Consider the following 27,615-nt stretch of genomic DNA (forward strand, 5'->3'; position numbering starts at 1 on the left):
GCTTTTATTTACAATGAATGATTGATTGGTTCAAAATATATATAAAAAACACATGCTTGGCCAACAAGTTATCATTATTATTCACTCTACTGGCAAATGATTAGCACTTCTTTTCATTCTGAAGTGAAATAGCAGAATTGTTCTGAATGAGAAAGAACAGCGGGTTTTGATAATATTTGGGGAACCCTGTGGCCTGCACCATAATTTCTTTCTAATATCTGATTAATTTTAGACAGTTTTTCAGTAAAGCCTGTTTACTGTATTCATTTGCTTGTATTTGCTGTGTGATTTTAATACGAGCAGGCCAATTCAGTAAGTACTCCCATGTAGCTCCTCTCCGGCATCCTTGTGTATGTCTGTTCAATTTTAGTAGTTTTGTTTTGTCTGTCAGCAAGTTTCCAGGTTGTGATGCTGTACGTTTCAGTGCGGATATTTCCACACTGGGAAGTGGAGTAAGACTACCTATCTCATTTCATAAGTGCCACCAAAAGCCATGAGAGGGTAATGGCTTTTAGGGATTACTAAAAGCCATTTAGTAATGGACAGAGACCAGACAGGAATGTGACCTACAGGTGAAGGCTCCATACTCTGTAACTAATTTCAGCATCACCTACCATTCCCTTTCTTCTCAGAAATGGATTTCTTTAATCATCTGTAGAGACAGCGAGAGACTTCCTTAAATTGTCCCCCCGGGAAATTTTTGTTTCCTGATGCATAGGGGAGTTAAAAATTTAATATTATATTGCACAGTAAAAATTATCTCCCTTCTCATGAAAATACTGATGAGATTGCATTCCTGTTTCCAAAGGTCTGTAAAGATTCATTTCATGCCACGTAAATAAACTGAACTTTTGATTTCATTTTTTGTTGTTTTATAGTTTTATGATGGGCCTTCAGAGCAGTAAGAATAAATGTACACAGATATTTTCTCTCACCATTGTAATCTCAGTGATTTCACTGGTGCCTCAGACTGGTGTAATGCAAATGAGAATCAGGCTCATGATTCCTTCAAATACATACCTTATTTAATCACTTACAAAAAAATACAAATATATTAATCAGAGGGACTTGTACTTAACAAGAGACATCATTTATGACTTAGACATGCAGCTTCCATTGAAGTTTATAGGAATTTACATGCCTTTCCAAACTTGGTCCAATTTTTCTTTTGCATTCTATTAAAGTTCAAATATAGGAAAAACACAGACACATCCTATATACTGCAAAATCATAACTCTGGATCTCTCATAATTGTACTGTACCTGCACAGGGTAATAGATATGATAGGTTGGTATTTTTATCAATCTGTTTTGTTCTTCCTTAATCAGCCTACACAGCCTCAGGCACATCCCAAGCCAATCGATATGTGGGACTAAGCCCAAGAGACACATCCTTCCTACACCAGCAACAGGTGGGCAAGTTTCACATAGGTGTAATGATATAGTGAAGCTTTTGCAATATTACCTTCCTACATGCTGCCACTGTTATCTTGGATTAGACTGGGATCCTAAGGGCTTCAGTAACAGTCTGAAGATGAAGTTTATTCAGAACAAAACTGAACCCTTTAAGAAACATAAATTTAGCATATGCTTTCTTAGGTCTGTGCCGTCTTAAGGAACTTCTAATCATATTTCTTTCAATTTATTTTTTTTTTTTTTTCAAGAGCTCATACATGTAATCTTCAATAGGATCTTAGGAAAGAAAATGAGATGTATAAGGAAGAAACACTCATTTCAAAATCTGTAGAAAATAAATAAGCAAGATTTCCAAAGCAAAAGGTCCAACTTATTATTTTCAACTTATTTTGTTTTTCTTTTTCACCAGATATTTAAGCCTACATTTCTTTATTTTAGTTCTAAATATGAGTTATAAAACCAAATTCTGAATGAAACACATCATCATTTCTAGTTTAATAGGTTTAAATTGGTCCGCTGATTTCAAACATGCTAAAACCACATTTTTGTTCTAGTTTCTTACATCATTTATGTTTCAAGTAGCATTTTAAATTTCACATCTCATTAATGCTGTAAATTTAATGCAAATGAAGTGTTTACCCAAACTGTGAAAATATACAGCTGAGAGTAATGATGGCTTACAAACAAATTAGCTTCAGTCGGTAGCAAGGCCATGCATATACAGAAATGTTACATTGCTAGTAACAGGAGTAAATTCATACTCTTCAGAACTTTAACATATTTTATTATGTGTGTTTGTGTTGCTCCTAGATCTTAACAGTAGAGGACTTTGAAATTAACAGCATGTAAAATGTTATAAGGATAAAAGCTGACTGTGGCAGTAAGAAAAGGGCTGTTAGATAGTCCTTGGTATTTATTGTACTGTATTTTTTTCTCAGGCTTGGGTTCCTGTCAACAGTTGGTACACATGCCTGTTTCAATTTTTAGTAAAACCTACCTGTTCTGTGTTTGCGGAGATATAGCTAAGTGTGCTTCATCTGGAACTCCCTATCCCTACCCATTTCCAGGGCAAGGTGGCAGTATGTCTGTTTTAAATGTCACCCCATGCAGAGTTCAGAGAAAATCATAAAGATGATCATTTATTCAAGATTGTTGATGCTTTGCCAACTTATTTTTTAACCAGTGAGACCTAACTGGAAACATCTGTACACTTTTATGAAAATACCAAATGACAATTAGTGGTTTTGCCAACCATTCATTTTTCAGTAAATTTTCTGGTGCATTGCTTTTTTTTTTTTTTTAATCTCTCAAAGACTGTTGTACTATGAAATGTGTTATAATTGCTATAACATGGTTCTTTTAAAAAGATATACAGTAGATGTTTATTGTATTTTAAAGCACACGTCTCTTTTTTTAAACACAGTGCATGTATTTTCTTGATTTCTTGTGAAGTTTTACATACTATCCTTTTAAAAGTTTGACATCCAGTTAATTTGGGGATGTGCAGTACATTTTCTTTTTTCACTACGTATTTTCAGACACAATATTTACTTCCAATTTGCTACTGTTTAAACCCACTCGACCTTCTTCCAAGTTTATTGAAAGAGTTACATACTTCTTGTCACATGCCAGAAAGTAGTGGCAGCATGCTTAATTTTCTCTTGGCTGAGTTTATGAGTATATATAAATCATATATTGCTTATTTCATGTATCTTCTATATATTTTTGGCTTTGTGTAGATGGAATAAATTTGGAGATTTCAGCAGTGTCATAGGAACATAAAAGTGAGAGGCATCTCAAGGGTCATCACAGTTTTTGCTGTTTACATGCACTGTGTCTTATATTCCCTTTCATGGTAAAACATGTGGCCAGATGGCTTGGGGGAAAGGGGAGAATAAATTAGGTCTCACATACATTCTGTAAACAGAAAAATTCTTCAATGCAACCGTGTGAAACAAGTGTTCTCCCTTCTAAAGTACGTTGCCTCATAGTCTCGTTATATGAATTCAAGAGCATGAACTGGTGACCAGTGAGCCACACAGTACATTTAAAAATTGTGTCATGGTTTCATCTTTGCTGTGAATTCTCTATTCTTTTACTAACTTATTCAGTGGATATATGTGTATGCTTGCTTGACTGTATTTGGGGGCGAGATATGTGTGTGGATGCTTACACATACAAATGTGTACAAAATTAGGGAATAGTACCTATTGCTGAAGCCATCTGAAAGGACAGAATACTTCAACAAGAAAGCTTTTTCATATGGATAAATACAAATATATAAGTGCATATATATAAATTCCTAATGAGTTAGTTACCTTCACTCACTTAAATACTAAAGGTGTCTCTGAGATGACGGTGCCTTATATGTTTATTACCCAGAAAGTGAGGTAGAGCACTGAGAGTGTCTAAACAACTTTAATAGAGCAAAGGTTATCCTTTGGTAAGGCAGAAATGAGATTGATTTAGTGTCCTTTCATTACTTCACAAAAATTTTAAAGAGACATCTCTTCTTGTGTCAGATTTTAAATGCATTTGCTTTAAAGCAGCCCATGATGAATGAAAACAAAAATCAAGGGGTACTTGCAATAAAGGTAATCAATCATTTTGTATTAGTGGAGAGAAATTCTAAATTAGAAAGCCAATGGTTTTAGTTCCAGAGAGGTCTTTTAAACATTCACCATACCCCGTAATGCACATTGACCCCTCAAGAATAAATATTGTCACCGGTACATTTTTTACTTCATTGGAGGAGTCTTTATGAAGATTTATGCTCTCTGGTTATGAGAAATATTGGCATCTGCCGTTGAGTACTTTTTGTTGTTGTTAAAAAGAACCATTATGTAGCCTGTTTAAATTACAGCAGCCACAATAAATTTAAGTGTTACACATGTATTTTGCAACATGCACTTACATACAGTCTTCTGACAAAGTGATAGTTTGCTAGAACTTCCAGTAAACAATTTATAGCTCAACCTACCTGGAATACTTACATTTAGATGGGAAGAATTGAACACAGCTTTGAAAAACAGTGTCTAATAGCACTGATGGGTGCAGTTTATTTGCTTTTATTCATCTGAATACTGTGAAAAATATGTGTTACATGCATTACTTAGCATGCTACATTGATAGCTGGTAAGTCAAGTTTCTCATGAGGAATTGTAACTATGCAGTCCACTTTCTGCTGCAATTGCTGGTGGGTCTTTCTGTTATCTGCCTTGAAATAACAGGTATTTCTATACTGTGACATAAATAGTTACAAAACGTATCTCTTACTTCAGTGGCATCTACAGAGTCACATGTATCTTATCATTTTGTTGTCATGTCAGCTGCACCCTAAATGTTAGAGATTGTTAATGACCACTTAGCTTGCTTTTCTTGATTCAGTATCAGCTTCGGAGAATTGTTAAGTATTGATAATGTAACTGCAGGGAGGGCACCATAGGAAGAGGCAAGGGAAGTGATAAGAGCTAGTACCTGAGTGAGTTTTTCTTCATTTTGCTATTGGTGGTTGGTGAGATTATTTTATGATGTCAAATCTAGTACTTGGTGCTCATCATCTGTGTAAGAACCATCTTAAATGAATTGCATGTAAAAGGAAGTTTCGATAATCTTCATAAATATATGGGAGCACCTTTTCCCTCCTTCTTTCTCTGATTTGCATCTACTGAAGATTTGGCATTTCTAAGCCCAGACTAGAGGAAAAAGCAACAAACTGAGGAAACTCAGTCAGATTCAGTCAGGCAGACACATTCCCTTGCCAGATTCTAGTTCTGTTTCCATTCTATTGGTTAAATAATTTTAATGGATGGATCATTAGTTTAGTAACAAAGAGTGATCAGAATTCTCATGGTTATATGATAGCATTTCTGTAGCCTTTTTTGTGTTCTCATCTTCATGGATATATTGTGATAGACACTTAGAGGCAGGTTGATGTTGTTTCTGGCTGTAAAGCTAGAATGTTGCCAGAAAGTCATGAAATTTACCCATGTAAACAGTATAAAAAGATAGACGGATGATGGATGGATAGATAAACATCATTGCAAATACAGATTAATGGTTCACAAATAATAGCATTTCTGCTGGAATAAATGAAATAACTGAGTAGTTTTCTTTCTTGGCCATTTATTTAATTTTAATGCAGCTTGGAGCCTTGTATGGCTGACTGTATTTTTAAATAGAAAATATAGATAAATGGGATAGCTATTAGAACTTTCCCAACTGTTACAGCATGCTGTGCTAACTAATGCTGACCCAGTTACTAAGGAGATAGTGAACTCTTCCAGTCTTTGCACTGATTAATAAAATGGCATGGTTTTCACTAGGGTTTGGACTTCCCTGGTGTGGTGTGTGGTATGCCTGATTTTCACATAGCTTTGGCATTTATGAGTAAGACATTTGCCATGTGCGTAGTAATAAGAAACACTGCACGTCTCTAAAACGCAAAATCAGAGAATTGTAGATAGCTTTTTATTTCCTATGTACTTGACTGCCCTGACTTTTCAGTAGGAAGTTGTTCTTACCAGATGCATCCTTTAGTTACTGAATCACACAGTTCAAAAGGGAGTTCTCTCCATAGTGTTCATCATGAAAACTGTAAACTTAAATGTCCATTGAGCACAGAGTACCTGTTTGCAAAATGTTTTGGGTGGATGTTGCTTTTGCTTTCAGCAGAAGGCTGAAAGAAGAACACAAGTCGACTCTTAAAACAGAACTTCTCAGTAAAGCCAGGAAGTAGGTTATCAACACTTAGGCTGTTCTTATTGTGTCCCTTATCATAATTGACAGTTTGACGTAAAACTGGGTCACATGACCACCCAGGCGGTATGTAAATGGATAAGAGGTCACCTTTCACATATGCTTGCTGGAAGGGAAACACATTTAAAGGAAGTTTCAGTCAAAACAAAGAAAATATGCAAATGTTAAGTTTTATGGGCTTCTTTCAATTAACAGAGGCTATAGCAGAGTCTCCTATTACACTTTCCAAAATACACATCTACTTTCACTAGCCATCACAGCAGCTTGAAACTGGTGTTAGACAGCCACTTTTTAAACAGGAGAATACAAAACCTGTTTAAATATTAATCTGTAAAAATTATTCAGACTATGGTTAAATATTGAGCTGATGACTACAGGTTTTTAAAGCATGCAGGATTTGCATACCTAGAACTATACAGGATGGTTGTGCTTGGAAGTTGCCCAGTTTAAACTGTAAAAGTAGCTACAGTGAAATCTAGCTCCTGGGTAGAACTTCACATCAGTACGTTTCACAGCACTGGAAACTGCAAATCAAAATAACTTCCCTGGAATTTTACAGAGGGCAGAACAGTAGCAGGGAGGTGGATGACTTTCAGACAGATTGGGAGAGTTAGGGGAAGCACTCAGTCTACTGCTCTGCTTGGGCCTGTGGCCCCTTCCCATGGCACAGTTGAGGCAGGTGAGGCAGTTGCTCTGTCTGCCTGGAGAGACACTGGCAGTGGGCTTTGTGCTGTTTGATGCTTCATGAGTTTAGCAGTGAGGACATATTGCAGGGATGAGAGACCCCTGCATCTCCACGTGTCAGGAAATGGCTGGGCTGCCTGTGAGGTTTTGCCATCTGCTGCAAGGCTGGGCATAATCTTCCACTTCAGAATACAGACCTATGTTCTTTTCAGTGTGGCTAGGTGAGAGATAAATAAAAAAAATCATTGCTAATGTTTCGAGGATGGAAGTTGTTATTGAAGTGGGGTTCATGTGGCTTTCTTTACTGAAAATGACAAAGCTGTGGGACTGAAGAGCAGACCTGTCCAACACGCTTCTAGGAAGGACTTTTCACCATGTCATATACCAAATCAGGTCATTTATTTTGCATTCATAGCATATTTTTGAGAAAGTTAGTAATGTTTCTAGCATTTCTTAAATGTCTCATGAAGACTATTTCTTAAGTCCCTCTACTGATGAATTTAAGTTTTCTCAAGTAGCCTTCAAGTAGTTTCCTGCTACTCCCTTTAACACATCCTGCAGTGAAGCTCTTTTAAGTGGATTACTGCGGGTGAGAGTGAATGTGCCTTCTCATCTCCAGCTAACACCGTGGCATGATTTTAGAGGTCCTTAAGTTACTTTGAGGACTATAACTAGCCAGAAAGCTTTTAGCATGACTCCAGACAACATATAGCACTCAAAATACTGTACTAAAGTGCCCTACATCCTTTGAAAGCTTGGTAATCATGTCAGGTCTGTGCCCTGAGGCTTTCCATACTGGGCTGTCTGGACATCCTCCAAGGGCAGCATTTCTGCTGCTGCTGTGAACAGATGTCTTCTTCCGTCAAATGGAGCCAGGCTTCATAGGGGTCTTTCAAGCTTCTCCAGCCTTTTTACCCAGAAAGCACTCAACACATGTGAGGGATACAGATGCAGACTTTGAAAGTGATATTTTTTCATACTTTCAAAAATATATGTCTAAATCTTAGACATCCTCATCTCTAAACAGGAGTGGTTTGGGAGAGGATATTTTATGTGAGGGAGAAGAAGACCATTTTCCTGGCACATTAGTTTTTAAAGACAACATGGTAGCTATGTGAAGCTGCTGAGGAGTGTGGAGCAGTAGTTTTTAACACTGGGAAGGTGGTTTTCAGCACAGATGATGCAGTCCTGGGCTTATCACAGAACCCCTTGTCATACAGACCTGCAGTTCTTCAAGGTGTTGTCATTATGCAAAGTATGGCAGAGTTGGTGCAGTGAATAGAACTACAGTTTATGCTAACTATAAGTCTGGTGTAGCATGATTCTTCATATACATGTGCATGTATGTGTCTATAACATATATATAAGATGCGCATGTTCTGTTATTACCATTACAGTATTTAGGTGTATATGTATTGAGGTATGTATGACTGTACATAATATGAAGCATGTCATTACTAACATTTATGAAAGAGGTTTGAAAAGCTCTTTTTGGAGCTTTCTTAATGATAAATTTAACACATTAACTGTATAAGTCAAAAGTTCTCATGGAGACTTTGGGAAGAATATAATGATTTAGTGCAGAAGCTGATTTACTAAAATTTAATGTATCAATCCCTTACTGTTTCTGCCAAGTGGCAAATGCACTATGGTTCTATAGTAAACTAAGTGCTTGCCAGATTTTTGAGCTAGACCTAAGGGCATAAAATAATTTGGTAACACTAAGTTTGTGATTTTAGTATTTTTTATGGTTCTAATCAGCCAAAGGTCTTTTATTTGTAGATATTGTATTTTCTGAAAGAAGAAAAGAGGGGGGTGGGGCTTAACCTTTTAGTCTTGTGTTTCAGCTGGAAGTGAGTTTTTATAACTAAGTTATAAAGCTTTCAAATACACATCTGTAATGAAGATGATGACATTCTTAAGGGTTATAATGGAAATATATCTACTGTACATTGAGTAACTGAGCTGACATTTTACTACGTCTTCAATATTAAAATCAGGTTTACAATACTGTTTTTATATAGTGACTAAACCAAATATTTACTTACCCCTTTATTTAAACATATTTAATGTATTATTCACAGTTACCTCTAGCAAAATTTTTAAATGCATGTTTCCTTTTCTGGTTAATTTCATGTGGTTTAGTCATGGTTTTAATGGCCTTTAGAAGGTCCCTTGGAGTTCTTTAGATAACAAACAAGAAACAATCCCTATGAAAACATCAGAGACTAACACTTCCATTTCTCAGACCTTAACAGCAGGAAGCTTATCAGTCTGACAGTCAGACAGGGTCACGTTTGCAATATTGTCTTGTCCTCAGCATTTGTATTTTTCAGGAAAAGACTGCAATTAATTGAACTCCTGTGAAAACAGTTTATTGTAGTTTGTTTGCTGTAGCCTGCACTATCTAAATATTGTGAATACAGATAGAGAAAACTAAAATACTTCAAATGAAATTAAACTCAGCAACATTATCTTCAATTCAGAGTTCTGTATCATATATAATGGTACAGCAATTTGTATACAGTGTGACTATACAGAGGTTAAAATGTATGTTTTTTTTAAAGCCAGATAAGTTCACTTTCTTAAACTTAAAAATAAGCACTATATCTTTTCAATAAATCTGTTAACACTATAGGGCAGCTGTTAAATAAATGTATCTATAGAGGGTTACTTGAATGATCCATGAAGGCAGAACTGATGATTTGAGGATCTGGGAAGATTTTGTTTCGGCTAAGATCTAATACATTCCTCATTATATTCAATGCATTAAAGTATTTTAAATGCTATCACTCTGAGTCTAAAGCAAGAGTAGATTATTTTATCACCTCTTGCTATATAATACCACTTTTAGTAACACTAAATTAATAAACTTAGATTACAAAATACCTTTATCCTTCTTAAATAGCAAGATAAGGACACACAGTTTGTTTTATTTGGGCAAATTTTCTATAAATTGCATGTCTTCTATGTTTCACGAAATGCATGCTACAAGATATTGGTTATATTTGATCTTAATACACATTATATAGAGCATTGCTTAAAGAAAACAGCATTTTTATTTCCTTTCTTAAGGTATCTTGCTATTGATTATTAACATTTCCTTTTATTCCAGCTCAGTTTGTAATCTAATAATGGCTAATTGTTATGTGCTAAACACTAGTTACTCTTTTATGCTTTATTAATAGAGGAGCATATTAAAGTAGCATTATCTTAAGGAAATCTGCAGGTATTTGTTTCTCAGAAAAAGTTATTTTTCTTTGTTTGTTTTTTCTATTTTTAAAGTTACTTTTTAGGAAACTAAGGCTTTTGCCATGTACAGTACTAGTTTGCATGTATTCATTTAAATACTAAAAACTGTAGTACTGCTCGATCCATATCTGACTGCTAGGTTTCAATTGACAGCTGAGAATTTGTGACTGGACCATGAATCAAAACGGCAGGCATTTATACCCCAGTGCCAGTGAGGATACATTGGGAATTACTTGGCAAAGGTAACATTTTAATTATTTCCACCCCTACACCACCTCTAAAAAAGTTGCATTGAGCTACAATATCTGTTTTAGCAAGCCTCCAGAGGAGTATGTGACAGCATTTGATCAAAACATGTGTGTAACATTTCTCCCATACACATTTAGGTTATCTTTAGTGTAAGATGAATTTAGAAACTACCTTAATTAAGCACCTGGAATAAGAATGCTGTGCTGTCATATGCAAAGGGTTTGTAAATTTAAAGGAATACTGATTTTAGGCTTTAGAAATGAAAATGTCATTTGCAGAATTAATGATCATATGTTGGGGGGCTTAGTGTTAATACAGAGAAAATGGTGCTGTTAGATGTCTAAATGAGTATAACAAATGTCTGAGGTGGTGGTGGTTTTGGATAATGAACAATTATACTATTCATAGAGACTTTTCTGACTTATTGGCTGGTGCAGATTTAGGTCACTAACATATACATAAAGGTAAGGTATAAACCATCTTATTTCTCAACTAAATAACAGAATAAGTAGGAATGATTTACACAAAATCCTTTTGTATGAATGAAAAGCAAACACAATAGACCCCATTAACCTTTGGTACTTTACTAAATAATAATAATTATAAAATATTATCTTTTACATCTCTTGGTATATAATAAATTTCAGTAACAGTAGAAGAATGTGTGTGTGGCTAAATAGGTGTGTAAACAAATCTGTGTGATTGTGACACATTGTTTTTCATCCCTTTCATGTGCAAGGTCATCTGCAACACTCAACACAATGGAGTCATACATGTAAAGCCCGTGTTTTGGGATCCTGTCAGATGAAGTATTAGCTACTGACTCTCAAAATAATTCTAAATACTTCTTGGACAGTTGTATGCTCATGAAAGGAATCATCCTTCTGAATAGTTTGTCTGAGTGTGAGTGTGTATATGTATTATGTAGAAAATACCTTTTGATGCACTGTATTGTACTATGGATTGCTAGAAGGTTTGGGATTTTGAGTATCAACTTGGAAATGTAATTATGAACTTTGAAAATTGGTGCTGTTTACAAATCTGAAGTTTAAAAGCCTTGAATATTATTGCTTTATTTTTCCTCTTTGCAATTTTTCTGAAATAATATTTAAAATCTGGAAGAATTATAGTGGAAAAGCAAGGTGTTGTAATTTCTTTCCTTATAGATTAAATGGCACAATGGAAAATTAGCTAATGGATTCACCTCATGTTCTCAAGGGCTGTGATTCACATTATAAATCCCCATCATGCAGTAATTGCCGCAGTTTTCAATGTACTGCCAAGAGTGAATCCAAACTGAGCTAGTATAGCACAGAGGGGGTGATTTATTCTCCCGCTAAAAAGGGTGTTGCTTTTTCAGGGCATTGACAGATGTTAGGAATTTATATCAAAACTGCCAATCTAGAAATACCCTTGAATGGTTTTAATCAGTCATCACTCAAGCCTCTAACACAATGCCAGTTTATACCTAATGAAGCACTGTCCCAGTGTTTACTGAATTCTGTTTTTGAGTACCCATCACACAGGATCCTTGGGCATAAATTATGAAGAGAAAAGAAAGAAGGGAAGAAGATTTCTAGGTGATGTCCAAGGAAACTTTGGTGATGAATATAAGCATGCTCCATGATCCACTCACCTTTATAGACAAAACTGCTTTGCAGGTTGCTCCCAGTGTGCTGCTTGCCACTTTGACCCTACCAACATAAAAAAGTCCTGCCAGATGGATTTGGGCACAAATTCTGCCACTCTTTACAGGTCCAGGCTATGCTTATTTGGCCTTGAATTAAGCACAGCCTTGGAGGACAAAGAAACAAACTGTTAGTTCTTCCTAGGTAGATGTTTTAGGGTTTGGGCTTTGGAATAGAACGTTCTTCAAATCCTGTGTAGGTGAGGTTTTAAGAAGAGAAATGATACCTGCACAGGCTAAGGAGCAATAAACCCTTTCAACACTAAAACTGACACTAAAAAAAAAATAATGTATTGCAAAAGTAATTGTTGGTCATTGGCAAGGAAATATATTGTAGTCCAGCCAGTCAGATTTCCCCCCACAAAAAGGTTTGATAAACATTTGAATCACAGAATCATCCAGGTTGGAAAAGACCTTGAAGATCATCCAGTCCAACCATTAACCTAACACTGACAGTTCCCAACTACACCAGATCCCTCAGCTCAAAGTCTACCCGACTCTGAAACATCTCCAGGGATGGGGACTCCACCACCTCCCTGGGCAGCCCATTCCAACGCCCAACAACCCCTTCTGGAAAGAAATGCTTCCTAATATCCAGTCTAAACCTTCCCTGGTGCAACTTGAGGCCATTCCCTCTTGTCCTGTCCCTTTCTACTAGGCTGAAGAGGCTCAAACCCAGCTCTCTGCAATCTCCTTTCAGGTAGTTGTAGAGGGTGATAAGGTCTCCCCTCAGCCTCCTCTTCTCCAGACTACACACCCCCAGTTCCCTCAGCCGCTCCTCGTACGACCTGTGCTCCAGACCCTGCACCAGCTCCGTTGCCCTTCTCTGGACACGCTCGAGTCATTCAATGTCCTTTTTGGAGTGAGGGGCCCAAAACTGAACACAGGAATCGAGGGGTGACCTCCCCAGTGCCAGTACAGGGGTCAGATCCCTTCCCTGTCCCTGCTGGCCACGCTATTGCTGACACAAGCCAGGATGCCATTGGCCTTCTTGGCCCCCTGGGCACACTGCTGGCTCCTGTTCAGCCGGCTGTCAGTCAACCCCCCCAGGTCCCTCTCTGACTGGCAGCTCTCCAGCCACTCCTCCCCAAGCCTGTAGCGCTGCTGGGGGTTGTTGTGGCCCAAGGGCAGCCCCCGGCATTTGCCCTTATTGACACTCACACAGTTGGCCTCAGCCCATGGCTCCAGCCTGTCCAGGTCTCTCTGCAGAGCCTCCCTGCCCTCGAGCAGATCAACACTCCCACCCAACTTGGGGTCACCTGCAAACTGACTGAGGGTGCACTTGATCTCCTCGTCTAGATCATCAATAAAGGTGTTAAACAGGAGTGGCCCCAACACTGAGCCCTGGGGGACACCACTCGTGACCGGCCACCAACTGGATTTAACTCCTTTCACCACAACTCTTTGGGCCCGGCCATCCAGACACTTTTTTACCCAGCAAAGCGTGTGCCCATCCAAGCCATGAGCAGCCAGTAATGTGTGATTTGATTGTGTGACTTCCTCAGATTTGCAGTGGAATTTTGATGGTACTTTGTCTCATGTTGTACAGTAGGCTTTTATGGTTAAGTACACAAATTTTTCAGAAATATCATTGATCTCAAGAAGGTAAAAAAGTTGATGGTGCATCACTGTTAGTTGTCCTGTTTCTACAGAAATCAGGTAGCAGGGGTGGCCAAGCTGAAAGTTTTGTTATAGAGAATTGTTGTTGAACCACACCTTGGAAACTTGGGGAGAGTGAATGATGATATTCTGATACTCTGTTATTTCTGTGTTCTTTGTCTTGCTAGTAGTTGCCTATCATACCTGATACAAGAAATGATGCATAGATTTCAAAATATGATACATAGGTGTAAAAATACATTTTCTGGGTATTTCTTTCCATATAAAATTATGTGTCTGTTGGTATTTAAAGTCCCAGGTATAAGACAGTAGTGGTCCATATGCCAAAGACTGGACTTTGCAAAAAAAAAGACCACAAATAATGCAAGAGAAAAAAAATCCCCAAACCACAAAACTATAAGTAATTGATGCACCATTTTCGTCAAAACCATACTAGTGAGGAATAGTGATAATAAAAACTAGATTAAATAATTTGCCTAGCTGAGTTAAACATTCCACTATCTTTAAAGGAAATACTTACATAGAACATCCTGTGAGCATACTAAAAAAAAAAAAAAAAAAGGGAAAAAACCCCAGGTATTTAGTCAGGTATTTGGAAGTAGTAATTTTTATTTTGCTTCTGATACTCTAACCATCTACATTTTGTTGTTGTTTACTTACAATGTTTATAGTACATATTTTATTATTTCTGCTGAACTTTGAACAACATTTAAGCATATCAATAAAATTAACTTCTCAAGTAGTTTTGAGATTATTTAGGTCATTTTTTTTACTGTAGATATGAAGAAGACAGTCAGAATCCATTAAAAAAAAAAAAACAAAAAACAAAAACCCAAAGCTTCTTTTTTTATAACCACAGTTCTGGAATAATATCTGTTTTTGTAGAGACAGAAGGTGAGGAGGGGAAGCTGTAAAAATCTTTAAGGCTCAATTAGGAAAATACAGTTTCAGTCACTGTGTGAGAGCAAGAGCATATGCAACAAGTAAGCTTAAGACATGAGTGAGAGTGAGAAAAAGTGTGTATGTGTGTGTGTAAGTCTGATAACATGAGCTTTAGCCTGAATCTCAGCCACTCATTATGCCATTGATATTAATTCCAGTGGGACCACTCATAAAAGCCAGCATGATAGGTCTCTTTTAGAGCATGTTGAGTATTTGCAAGTCTTTCACAGACTGTAAGCAAATTTTCATTGCCAAAGTGTACATTTTAACTATTGCCAAATATAATTAATTTCCAAGTATTGTTATTTATATTCATTTTTTAAACAATTTTGCTGTGTTAATTTTATGGGTTAACTGTTACTTTAATATTACTACCCAGGCAAATGGTTAGCATTTCCTGCTTTTAGTCTGTTATCTTGACACATATGCCTAGTACAACATCTGGTTTGTTCCTGAAGATGCTGAGGGGAGCTCTGTTCTCAGAGTGCTGCATTTCTTCCTCAGCCCTAGCTGTAGGGGTGTTCAGCTTTCCAAGCATCATTTTTTCCTCCCAGCACCACTCTGGGTTTATGATAATAATGCTGATAAGGCAATCAAATGGGATACTCTTTGATTCATAAAAGAAGTAAGAGGGGAATTGAGAATGGGTGCAGATAGCTTCTGTAGCACAGTACCTTGTATGTGTTTGATATTGGGCTAATACATAGCTAAAGTAACACAGCAGCATTTCTGTGGCAAGCATGTTTTGGCAAACACAGACACCTGTTAGAGCAATGGTTCATACCCTCTGCCCCTGCCCCTCCCCAGTGCCCTTGGGCAATGTTTGGGAATAGAAGTATAAATTAATTACAATTTAAGAACAATAATGTTGATGTATCCTGATTGTAAAAGTATTTATAGAAAGAAAATCTAATGATTTCTGGTCTTTATCAGTTTAAATTGCTAACTCTAACAGTTTTGCCCAACTCTGTAATACAGAAAGATGTGCAGAACATTATATTTCCTTTCCATCTAGGCAAACATCTTCAGAACACTTCCTAAGAAATTAATTGCATTCAAGCCAGACTTGCATGCTGCCATCCCACAGGAAATGGGTCAGCAATCCATTAAGATGCCATTAGATAATCTAATTTGGAACTTAATCTCTAAATTAACCATGCTCCATACTTGAAACATACTTGAGAGAAAGAAAAAAAGTTTATGTTTGAATCGATAGGGGAGCTGAAGCGTGAAGAAGGCTGTTTGTTTTTTCTGTAGCTGTGGTCACGTCTCAAGCCGTCTGGTAACCAGGAGAAACCAGACATGATGTAATTCCAGATTGAACTTGAACTTCAGGGATTTAGAATGAGGGAACAATGGACCATAGGAATCAATAATGTCCATTTTCCACATGATTATGTTTGGAGCTTTAAGTTAACCTTTATGGGAGAAGCAGTAAGAACTGCAGTGTGACCAAAATGAATGACATGATCCAGAAGAAAGATGTTAGTAAAGAAAACAACTTCAGTGATATTTTCTGAGCAGCACTGCAGATTCCAGCAGGATTAGAAAAGTTCCCGCTTTGCAGTGAACTGGTTGCCTGTTCTGAGCACTCTTTGTTCACTTAGGTAGGACAAACTTAATCTTACGTTTCCTGTCAGATGAGTTTTGGCAGCACTGCTAGGGAGGGAGGAGCATATTACAGAGAATTCCCAAGTGTAAACTGTATCTTTAAACCCTTGATTACTCCTTACTCCAGTTTTCTACTTCTTGATTATCTTAACTCCGATTGTTTCTTTTGAAGCAGTGAAACTTCACTGTTGGTTTTTTTTTTTTTTTCTTTTCTTTTTTTTTCTTTTCTGATGGGTTTGTTTGTTTGGGGTTTTTGGTGCAGTTAAGATTATCTGCATTATTGTTTAGTCGTGCTAATTTGATAAAGTTTTAATAATAATTTTTTTAAAGTGCTAAGGTAAAAAACCTAACAGATTAAAATTAGAAATGGTAATATTTGGGGAAAAAAGCAGTGTAGATGTGGAAAGTGGAGTCAGTTTTTCATAGGTGACTGAGTGGTCTCTGGTAACCTGATCCCACGTTCTCTGTGGTTTGGCAGCCTGCCACTTGGTCATAGCCTCCTTTGTGCATGTGCATGTTTGCAAACCTCCTTTAGCCCTGTCCCTGCAGCAAACATTCATGCATGGTCCAGAACATAGCATGAACATGCACCGTTTCTCTGGGCCCTTCTCCTGCTGTGGTTTTTCTGTGTTAGTGATGGGCTCTGTGGCCTCTTCATCTTTCCTTACATTTTTTTTTTGTTACACTAGCACAAAAAGGGGTCTGTGGGGAACAGAATAAGTATTCTTACAGCAGAATTCCCTTTTCCCCTCCTCTAGGCATAAATCAGTAGGTCTTTACCTCCTCCATCTGCTAGATGGGTGGTATGTGAACACTAATCTATAAAAGTCATCCTAAAGGAAGCTGAAGGCTAGCACAATTGTGTTTCCAAAGTTCTTAAGATCTTAACAATTTGAAATGGTAAAGTTCCCTGTGGGCAAGCACTTGCTTAGTACAGAGATAGACAGACCTTGCTTGGTGACTTGCTAGTGCCACTTCTCTCGACATTGAAGGCATTTCTGCTTTTCTGTCCAAAGACTGACCTGGCATGATCTGATCTAAGCTAGTGCATGCATGCACAGGGTAGTAAAACTGCAAGAAGGAAATAACTGGTTTAGGTATACTTTCCCAACGATGAAATACTTTTACAGAATTCTGAAGCTGTAATAGAAAGAAGATATTAACTGGTGGAAAATGAGAATTTTAAAATCCTTCAGATTTACTCAGGTCTGATTGGATTTATTTTTTATTGCATTTAGTTAATTGTTTAATATTATTATACCCTTTATGTTATTGTAACCTCCAAAGTGGCCTGTATATATATATATATATATAATGTTAGTACTGCTTGTGGTCTATTCCAGTAATATTTTAATCAGAAGTTCTTGAAAACAGCAGTTATTATCTTTAAGAGGAAATCATGGCAGAAATCCTGATTGAATTAACATGTGAAAACTGTAATGGAAACTGTAATGGAGAATGTTAACCCTGTGGGACGCTTGCAGAATTTTCCTTTTCTATTTTTATTACATTTGAACAGATGAGTACATTATACTTGCCATGGTTAGAAAGGGAACTGATGACTATATAACACACCTGATAGTCTAGTTATGGTGAGAGAAAACTGTTTCTGGTAGTGAAATGAGATATAAAGCTTCAGGAAGGTTTTCCTGCAAACCATACTCTCACAAAGGCTACTAGTCTGAATCTCACAGTACTATCTGATGGTGCTTGTCGTGTAATTTTTTTCAAAACTTAGACTAGAACAGGTTTTTTGAGATCTCACTTCATATTCCAAGAGATAGATATTTATAGTATAAACTCTGTCGGTGCAGGACTCACAGATTTGCTCAGGAGCAGTGAGCTGGAGAGTGGGGTAGACCTGCTTTATTCCACCCGTACTTACAAAGCTTTTTTCATCTGAAGGAACAGCCACATGAATAGAGGGACATCTCATTAACTTCTGCAAGGACAACCAGCTTGACAGTGTCCTGAGCAATGGAAAGAGTTTTGGCTTCCCTCATGTTGAGGCACTTGGTGAACAGAGACAGAGCATTGCCACTGCTTTTGTGAAACTGAAGGCTAGAAGTTTACCTGGGACTTAATGCAAACTGCTGGATAGTGGTGAAGGGAAAGATGTTTTTCCCTTTCCTGCTGTTAGCACTCCTCCTGTGGGCACTAGGCAGGCTTTACTTTGCAGTCAGCAGTAACAGATGCTTTTACTAGTATGCTCTGCAGAGAAACTGTAGATGGTTTCCATGGCAGAAGCTAAACTGTGATGATCACAGACAGAGGTTCCTTCAGAGCAGGTTTGAGAAAGTTGACAAGGGGACCTTGCTCTTCTGGGCTGTCAGTGTGGCATGACTGCATGCAGGAACTCTGAGAAGCTACAAAACACAGTGTGGCTCATATGGTAGCTGAAAGTTCAGTTAAATTTACTGTAAATGTAATGGAGGTATGTGGGAATGTTGGATAGACAGCCATGCATATGCAGCTTTGCAGAGCCCGAGTTATTTTTTTAGTTATGTTTTGTATCATAGCTGTTCTCAGAGCTTTGTGCTGTGATTGCTGCTATTCACCTTAGTAACTTTTATTCAGGTTTCCTCTTTTGTGTGCAGTAAACACTTGGTGGTGGTATTAGGAGTGAGGTGGCCCAAGAAAGAGTTACATTCAACTGCAGTATGATAAGGTTAATTTCTAAAATACGAGTGGGTCTCGTCAAGCTTTGAAGATCATGGTTTATGAAATGTTAGCAAACAGAGGGGATGGATGGCCCGTCCTTCCCGGCTGAAAGCAGGGCCAGCTGCTGCCCAGCGGGTGTGCATAGATCATGGACTTCAGCCCACCTTCAGAGGTGTCAGAGTGATGGCTTTTCCAGGGCCACATCCAGATGGTGTGTAGCTGTCCTGGTACCACAGGTGCTCCGTTGCTGGTGCCACCATCTCTGGTGCTGTGCAAGCAGCACAAGAAGCTTCTGAAACTCCTGTGGGATCCACACAGTATTAACATGGGACATTATTACTCCACGAGGATTCATAAACAGCATTGATGAATTTGTTACAATCCACATTTTTGTCGTGGTCATAATGTAAGGTGGGAGGCTTCAAAGGTTTACATAAACAACTGTATTAAATTTATAGGTCATATGGAAAAAAAGAAGTCCTATTAGTCACTTGTTACAATTTATTTTTATTGAGCACTTTCCACAAAATCGAGATGTCTGTTTACCTATATGAAGTAGTAGACAGGGAAGCTTATTGACCTAATCCAAATGTGTATTCCCAGGTAAACTGCTGTGTTTGTGGAAACATCTAGTGTGGAGAAGAACTTGATACAATGAAATACAGAGGAAGTGTTGGTTTGAATGCTGTGTATTCAGTTCTGGTCTTGGTTGTTTGGCAATGATTGCTGACATAATGATGCTGTTTTTCTTCTGAATAAATTTGACAAGACTTTCTCTAAAGTCCATTATTTCTGGGTTGCCAGAAATACATCTGAGGAAAAGGCTGCTCAAGATCTGCTATGGGTACTGAACAGAGGCAGCTGAGGTCTTTTAGTATCCATCTTGCAAATGCTGTTCGGTATGGTACCTACTACTGATTGGTGCCTGGTAAACATGTGAATGTCATTGGGACTTAAGCTTCTCAGTGACAGAGAACTTTTGAAACAATGACTTAAGTTCCAAAGTCATTGCACTGCCTTCGAAAATATTTTCTTTCTCAGACGTTTGTTGAAAAATTTATGGTACTTGCTGCTATGCTTGACTCGTGGCTACCGTTGGCTGCAAGTGTTTACGTGACTGGGCCTTGTGTTATCCAATGTTCTGTAGGCACTGATACATTTTGGGACAAATCTGTAAAGAAAGCAGATTTTTTGAATATTAAAGGTCCTCTTGTTCTCATTGGGACCCACACACCTCAGAGGCACCTCTCGGGACTGAGACAAGATAAACTGCCAGGCTGTAAAATATTAGGAAATCACACAGGAAGCTTAACCAGTGAACTTTTATATTGTGTTCTTGAAAAGAGCAAACCTGTACACTGTAGTGTATTTCAGTAGTGCTTGAATAACATTTGTGGTGCCATATAGTGTCACTTGTACAGTTTAGTTGTGTCTGCTCTGTATATATGTGTCTGAAATTTTGGGGGGCTTTCATATACAGGTCACTTAGTGTAAGACAGCAGTAATACTGCTTGCAACTGAGATCAACACAATTATTTTTCTTTCAAAGAAGTCATATTTTCAGAAAGAAAACTGTGAAGTAGAACCTGAAGTAATTTTCACATACTTGGTTTCTTATTTTATCTTGAGTAGTGCTATTAATAATGAATATTAGCTTAACCTTGATTCAAATTCATTGTCTTCTAGTTTTTGCAACTTGTTTAATTTATGTTTTTTGTTTTTTTTTGTTTTTTGTTTTTTTTCCCCTCTCTCTCTCTCTCCCCTTATCCCTTCCCCTTTTCAACAGTCCTGGTACCTGGGCTAGCTTGGTTCCTTTTCAAGTATCAAATAGGACACCGATCCTGCCGACAAATGTCCCAAATTATGGTTTGAACATAATTGGAGAGCCTTTCCTTCAAGCAGAAACAAGCAACTGAGGGAAAAAAAATAATTAAAAAAGCAAAATTAAAAAAAGGAAAAAAGAAAGGAAGACAGGACAAGAAAAGAAACTGAAGAAAGAAGAAAAAATAGACCAGCAATTGCAGCTCTTACAATCACTAATTTCCTTATGGTTGAAACTGAAATGACATACAAAGGGTATATGGTATTTCACTGATGGGTAGAGTGCAGCCCCTGCTAAGTAGCCTTTGTTATATGAAGTCCGCTGGGAAATAGATGTTCTGTCTCTGACAATATATTTTAACTGACTTTCTAGATGCCTTAATATTTGCATGATAAGCTAGTTTTATTGGTTTAGTATTCTTGTTGTTTACGCATGGGATCACTATTCCTGGTTATCTCACAAAACAAAGGCTAGGCAGCAGCAACAGAGCTGCAGGAGGATACGGGCCGTGAGCCAGCCATTTTCTCAACACTCTGATTTCTAAATGTTTTAAAAATAAGCTTTGTAGCCTTTAGTTGTCAGTATGGATTTATTAAACTTTGGCCCTTAATTCAGCCTTTTCTAGTGTGTTATGCAGTTGAAGTTTTCAATCAGTATGAACACACAGGCTCTATGGAAGAAATGCCTCTACGTAGGTAAAAGTGTTATTTCCTCATGCAACAGTAAAAAAGAAAAGGAAAAAAGTGAACATTTTCCCCACTAAAGAAACACTTACAGAGGCAAGTGCAATTTAAAAATCGTATCTAGGGGTCATCACTATAAGTCCTTCAGCCCTTGGACTCTAAATTGAGGGGATTAAAAATAGAAAATAAAATTGCTTTGAACAAACTTTTTTTTTTCCCCTCAGTTTTTGAGGGCATTAAAAGGCATTAAATCAAGACAAATCATGTCCTTGAGAAAAAGAAATCAATGGAAACACAGCACTTATGTTCGTTTAGCTGCTGCCTCTACAGAGGGGTAGGATTTATTTATTTAAAGTTACTGGTTGCATCAAGAACCCATAGGGTTTATATGTTTCTGTAAAATCTGCATCATAGAGACAAAGAGATAGGCAAATCCATGTCACAAGGGCAAAGCTTACCGTTTACAAACTGGTAATACCAGGATGGGGATATGTTATATTTAAATAATGCACTCTTAATGTAAGTCTAATTACAGGGTGCTGAAAACTTGCATGGTGCTTTCAGAAGTTAGCCTTGTTCAACAATTTTCACATATTGACAGAAATATAATGTGCATGGGCAGACATTTTGCCTCTATGTCTCTTTAAAAAAAAGAATTAAAATACTCTTTCCAGTAATCTTAATTTGCACGAAGATATAATGTCCACATTACGTGCCTTGCCTTGAAATCTAAAAAATGGAAAAAAAAAAAAAAAAAAGAAAAAAAACACAAAAAAATGACATCACTACACTTGTTTTGCTGCATTTATTATAATTTTAAATCTTTACCATTTTTATGACAAAATATTTTGTACTCCAGATAGGAAAAAAGTGTGACATCATGGATTTTTTAGACAGTTATACCTTTATCTCACATTTATAAAGCATATCATGGCTGTGTATAGTTGCCGCTTAAAAATTGTAATCGACCAGCAATATTTTCAGTATTTTGGTGTTTTTTCTATTAACCTTTCATGTTTTTCATCTTCCAATTAATATTGGGGGGAGGGGATACAAATTTATACGAATTATGCAATACCAAGTTTTGCCTATGTAGGTAGTGCTTTTAGCTGTATTGGTTATTATAGGTAAGTACACAGATTTAAAGGAAAAAAAAATAATATTGTATGCTTTTTTTGTTTGTTTTAATTGACCAAAGTGGGTACTGCTATTTTTGCAGTGTGATGAGGTCCTTTTCTGTACTGAGAGGTGGACAGGGGATTTTTTTTTATACATACATATATATATATTCTGGGGTGGGGTGGGGAGGATTTTTAACACTTTACAGTGTAGCTGTGAAGCAGTGCACCCTTAGCCAGGCAAGGGCTGCAAAGCGACTGTTCTGCCTACTGTGACAAACTTTCAAATCGGTTCCCTCTTTTTAACTTCCCACCTGGGGTGCAAGCTGAAATCATTTCTGGATTTAAAAAATAAATAATGAATTCTGTTGGAGGCAGACTTGACTTGAGGAAATTGTTTTGTTTTGTTTTGTTTTGTTTTTTCTTGAGAAAGAGAGAGACACACACACAGACAGAGAAAGAAAGAGGTCAAGACCCACAGTGAGATGAAGCCTTTTCCATTCTGGCAAAGATACTGCATCCTAAAGCATTCACGTTAGAAAATGGTTTTAGCTCAGAGTGACAAAGACACTTACTTTGTCTAAGAAATGCATGTACAGGGCCAAAATTTTGCTGGCATAATTCCACTGACTCCAGTTGACTCAGGAGTTGCTCCTGCAGAGAATTTGCCTCCCTTAGTCTGCTTGACTGGTCAATCTTTTTTTTTCTCTACTTTGAAGCATTCTTCCCCCCCCCCCCACCCCCCTCCCCCCAGTTTCTTAACTCACACCATCTGAATTGCAATTTTCAGCCTGCTCAGACTGTGTCAGAGGTTTGCAGTCTTCTCATAGAGCAGGTCAGATGGAGAGCTCTGGGCTGCAGTGAAGGAGTTTCTTAATGCATGGAACAGACTATGATATAAATAAAAGTGTACTTCCAGTAAAACCACACTTTTCATATCAGCAATGGGCCTGTTGCTGGAGACCTCTTATGCAGTAGGGATCTTTGTGATGTACAGCTCCACACAGGGTGAATTTTTCTTAAAAGCATATCCTTTTATTAGGGTGCAAGCAGAGAAGAGTACAGACTTACAAATACGGGATACTCTGGTGTGAAAATTCATCCCTTTGCAGTTGTCTCTGCATTTTGGAGGTTTTCCTACCCTGGAGCAGCTGTGGAGGTGCAGCTCCAGGACAGCATCACCACTGAGAGCTTGACAGTGGCACACCAGTCAGTCCCTTCTGGTTCCTGCCAGCATGTGGCAACTTGTAAGCCATGGTGGTGGCATGTATTCATTGCTCCAGCCAGAGATGGAGCTGTAGAAAAGCAAATTATTGAGATTAATCTATAGCTCAACTGAAAAAAAGAAAATCGGACATAAAAAGATGACACCAAAAGAAAATGAAAATCACCTTTATGTTGCTCTTTTTCTGAGTCCTGTAGAAAGTGAATTAATTCACTAAGCAGCTAACTATTAAGATTACCAAAATGTACTGGACCCACCCAGAGTACACTTCAGACTCTGGCCTGGTAAAACAGAGGCTGTATTGTCCTTTCTGCACATCACTGATACTGAGCAGTTCAGGAGCAGAGGGGTGTGCTGGAAGCCTGTCCTTGATTAGTGCCATTAGCAAGGTGCCCCCCTTAGCTTTTAATAGCACACCAGGATGAAACTGAAACAAGTTCAGGCTTCACAGTGCAATAGTCAAAATGATGATTGCCCCTGTAGGAAGCTGGATGCCCTCAAGAGAGCTTTTTTGTTATCTCTGACTTCCTGTATGAAAAAGACCGAGCTTACAGATGCAATATTTTAAAAAGAAAACTCCTTCCTTGCATGTGAATAAATTGGTTTGTTAAGAAACTGTGGGTGTTTTCTACCTGCCTCTCTAACAGAAGAGCCTGTTTGGAAGAAAATGAACTTTTCATTTATTGTAAGTTTGGTTTGGGTTGTTTGGTGTCTGCGTATTTTTAGTTTGTTTTTTTTTATTTTTCCTTTTTTTTTTAAGTTCAGCACTCAAATGATTAAGATGAGATTGAGAACTCAAATCCAGTCTCTGGCCTCCTCCTTCAACAGGAAGTGTATTCTGACTAAATCAAGCCACCCCGTTCTATGTGCACTGTTCTGCCTTTATTAAGTTGCTTTGCAGCCCTAGCCTCATGGCTGTGCCACTGAAGTGTGTTTCCCCTGGAGTGACATGAAAGTTTGAGGCTTGACTAAGGAAAAAAAAAGGCAGTGAAGGAGACTGTACATAAAGACATGGCAAAAATATTAATTATAGCAATATAGTTGTGGGGTGATGTTCAGGTGGGCAGCTCCATTGAGAATATGTGAATGAATTTGTGAAGCTGCAAGTAGCGAGAAGAAAGTAGGATCTTATGAATGAACCGCCTACCTTGTAGACAGTAATTTGTACACTGTATAGTTTTGTTAAGATTTTTTTTTTTAATTAAAATACCCTTGTTTGTAAAGCTAACTTTTTAACAATTATAATGGAAATGCATGTAATTTCCATTTTTAAAGTAAACAAGAATATTCCTTGTTTGGAAACTGGACTTGGGTTAAAACTCTCCAGTTTCTTAATTTATGTATTAAAAAAAATTCTGTCCATGTTAGGAGTTATTTCGCAGATTCCTGTGCTTGAAAAGCATAGGTTACTAATCCTTTAAAAATGTAAATGGAGAAAAGTTATATTTTATGAAGGTTATTTTGTTGTATTTAGTATTGGAAAAGTTGGTTTTCAGAACATTTCAAAATGTTGGAAGCACCACTGTCTTTTTATTAGTATATATGGCCTTTAGCAAAAGTTTTTTGTGATTGTTACATGATGGTATTTAAGATTAGGTTCACAGAGCAATTCAGGATAGGCAGAGAACTAAAACAGTACTTATGTCTCACATAGCTGTGTCCTCAGGGAGCAGAATTTTGGATTTGCAACTTGTAGCTTCATAAGGACTTGATGAAAGAGATTGCACAAAGACATACTCAGCTTGACACCGGAGTGTGTTCTGTACCTAAATCTAAATTATATTTACTGTGTGAGGTTATGAAGGCTGCAGAAAGTTATCCCATATTCAGTGTACAGTATTCACCTTTAATGAAACAACTCTCTAATGTTGCTGGCAGTAAGGCCCCAAGCATGACATCCAATATAGTTTACATGATCCTGTCAAGGTCTTTTGTTAACATTAACCAGCTGCATGCTCCTGGACTTTTTTATTGGGTTTCTATAGAAAGCTTCAGAAAAAAAAAAAAGAGAGTAAAATCATATGTGGGCTAATCAAGTTAAACAGGAAAAGCTCAAAGTTGAATGTTCTACACCATGCTGAAGGAGCTGAAAACTGCCTCCTTCTTATTTGCACTTTCTGCTAGTTCCCCAGTTTTTTCCAATTCCTCAAAATTGTGTGGGTGTGGTGGAGCACTGCAGTTGGAGGATAACACGGACCACTGATTTTGCCCTTTAACCCTGCACAGTGACCTTTGCATCAGCCAAACATTGCCATGACAACTCTGTACTGTTTCCATGCCACAGCTCTGTTGGTCACATTGTTAATAGTAAAGGGGACAAGTTGGAGACGGTCAATTTTTACATTTTTTGTTGCAATTTTTTCTTCAATGGTTGTAAGTAGTTTATTTTTTTGTTTTGTTTTTGTTTTTTTTTTTTGTTTTTTTTTTTTTAATGATAAAAGGGTTCACTAGTTATTACTCTTTAGAAATATCTGTGTGTTGCAATTCAAATGTATGTTGAATTTGTGAAAAGGGCTTCAGTGCCACTAGCATCATAATATCCTAGAATAAGCCTTTGATACTTTTATTGCATGATATGGTAACAGTAAAACAAAAGGTGGTCTAAATAAATGGAGAGCAGTGTGAGCTAGTGACACTAAAGCCAGTCTTTGTATTACTGTATTTTTGACAGAATGGTTTTGAAAACTGTGCTACAGGGACTGATGTGGCAAATGTATCTCTATATGCAGAAGGAAGTTTTTTAAGAAGTATGGCTTATTATGCATTATTCATTGAGGGCATTGAAGTTGCATGGACTGATAAAAGTTGATGCAAAATGAGAAAGAAACAAAAACCAGCAAAATGTTTACCAAAAAACTCAAACAAATGAGCAGTGCCTGTTCAATTTCACAGTCTCTGTTGAGTTCAGTTGTAAATATGTTTCAGATAACATTTTCTTCAAAAAAAAAAAAATCTCTACAACAGTGTAGAATGTGAGGGGTTCCTCAGTCCCAGTCATAGGCTTCTCAAGAGCTGCATTAGATTATGTCTTCATCAAGCTGTTAATTTGTGCTTATATCATATAGAACTTTTAGTAAACTGGGAAGAGGCACCCCATCTCAATGATACTTCTCTGAGAACAACTTTTGTAGGGCTGTGTGTTTCTTTAGATACATTTAGTACAACTGTAGGTGACAAGTAGTCAGTTGTTGCTTGCTAGCTACACACCAGGGTTGATCCATTTTAAAACTTCTGGCATTTTTTCCCCATACTGTAGGCCATAAATCCTGAATGTTACATTTTAATTAAAAAGGAGGTGCATGCACAGTCTTTGTGTAATGAACCTTCACTAGTAGGATGCGTTACAGTACAGCTACTTAATTTCAGAATTAGGGCCCTCTGGCATCAGACCTGTTTCTAGACTAAGTGTTAACAAAAGTTTTTATTGTGCCTGGTTGGAGGATAATAATGTTCTTTTTGGTACTTTTTTTTTTTTTTTTTTTTAGGTTACAAATGAACTCAACTGCCACAAGTTTTAAACTGGTGTAAATCAAGCTTGACTTAATGTGATTGTTACTGTTATATCCAGCCTATACTGCTAGCAGCTGCTCATACTGCAGTCAATTACTGGAAGCGGATATATTTCCTATGCAAAAACTGTTTAAACAATAAAAATGAGCTATGCTACAGACCCTGGTCTTGTGTTTTGTTTTCTATAAGAGTCATAATTTGTAGTATCTTAGAAACTAACATTAAACTTTGTACCCTGATAGCATGGCACAACTTAATGGAGTTTTGTGTATACTTAGTTTAGATTGAACATATTTTTTTGCATACATTTCATTTTGGCTTAGTTACACTGAGAAAGAAGGAGAACAGAAAAAAAAAGTAGATATAATCGGATAATCA

At 37.3% G+C, this 27,615-nt stretch overlaps 1 protein-coding gene across 10 annotated transcripts in view; it reads left to right on the forward strand.

Annotated features, from left to right (window-relative positions):
* The window catches only part of NFIB (nuclear factor I B), a 288,026-nt gene extending 260,631 nt beyond the window's left edge, over window positions 1-27,395 (forward strand). For 4 of the 10 annotated variants that reach the window (XM_074932994.1, XM_074932995.1, XM_074932996.1 and 1 more), the window contains exons 10-12: window positions 1,329-1,411; window positions 10,263-10,351; window positions 20,666-27,395. In XM_074932994.1, coding sequence (XP_074789095.1) covers window positions 1,329-1,411; window positions 10,263-10,351; window positions 20,666-20,795 — 302 coding nt within the window. In that variant the 3' untranslated portion in view covers window positions 20,796-27,395. The remainder of the gene's footprint in view (window positions 1-1,328; window positions 1,412-10,262; window positions 10,352-20,665) is intronic. The other 6 variants (XM_074933000.1, XM_074933001.1, XM_074933003.1 and 3 more) reach the window with 3 other exon arrangements.
* The last annotated feature ends 220 nt before the right edge of the window (window positions 27,396-27,615 follow it).

The sequence above is a fragment of the Athene noctua genome, chromosome Z (assembly GCF_965140245.1).
Source record: "Athene noctua chromosome Z, bAthNoc1.hap1.1, whole genome shotgun sequence".
NCBI lineage: Eukaryota > Metazoa > Chordata > Aves > Strigiformes > Strigidae > Athene > Athene noctua.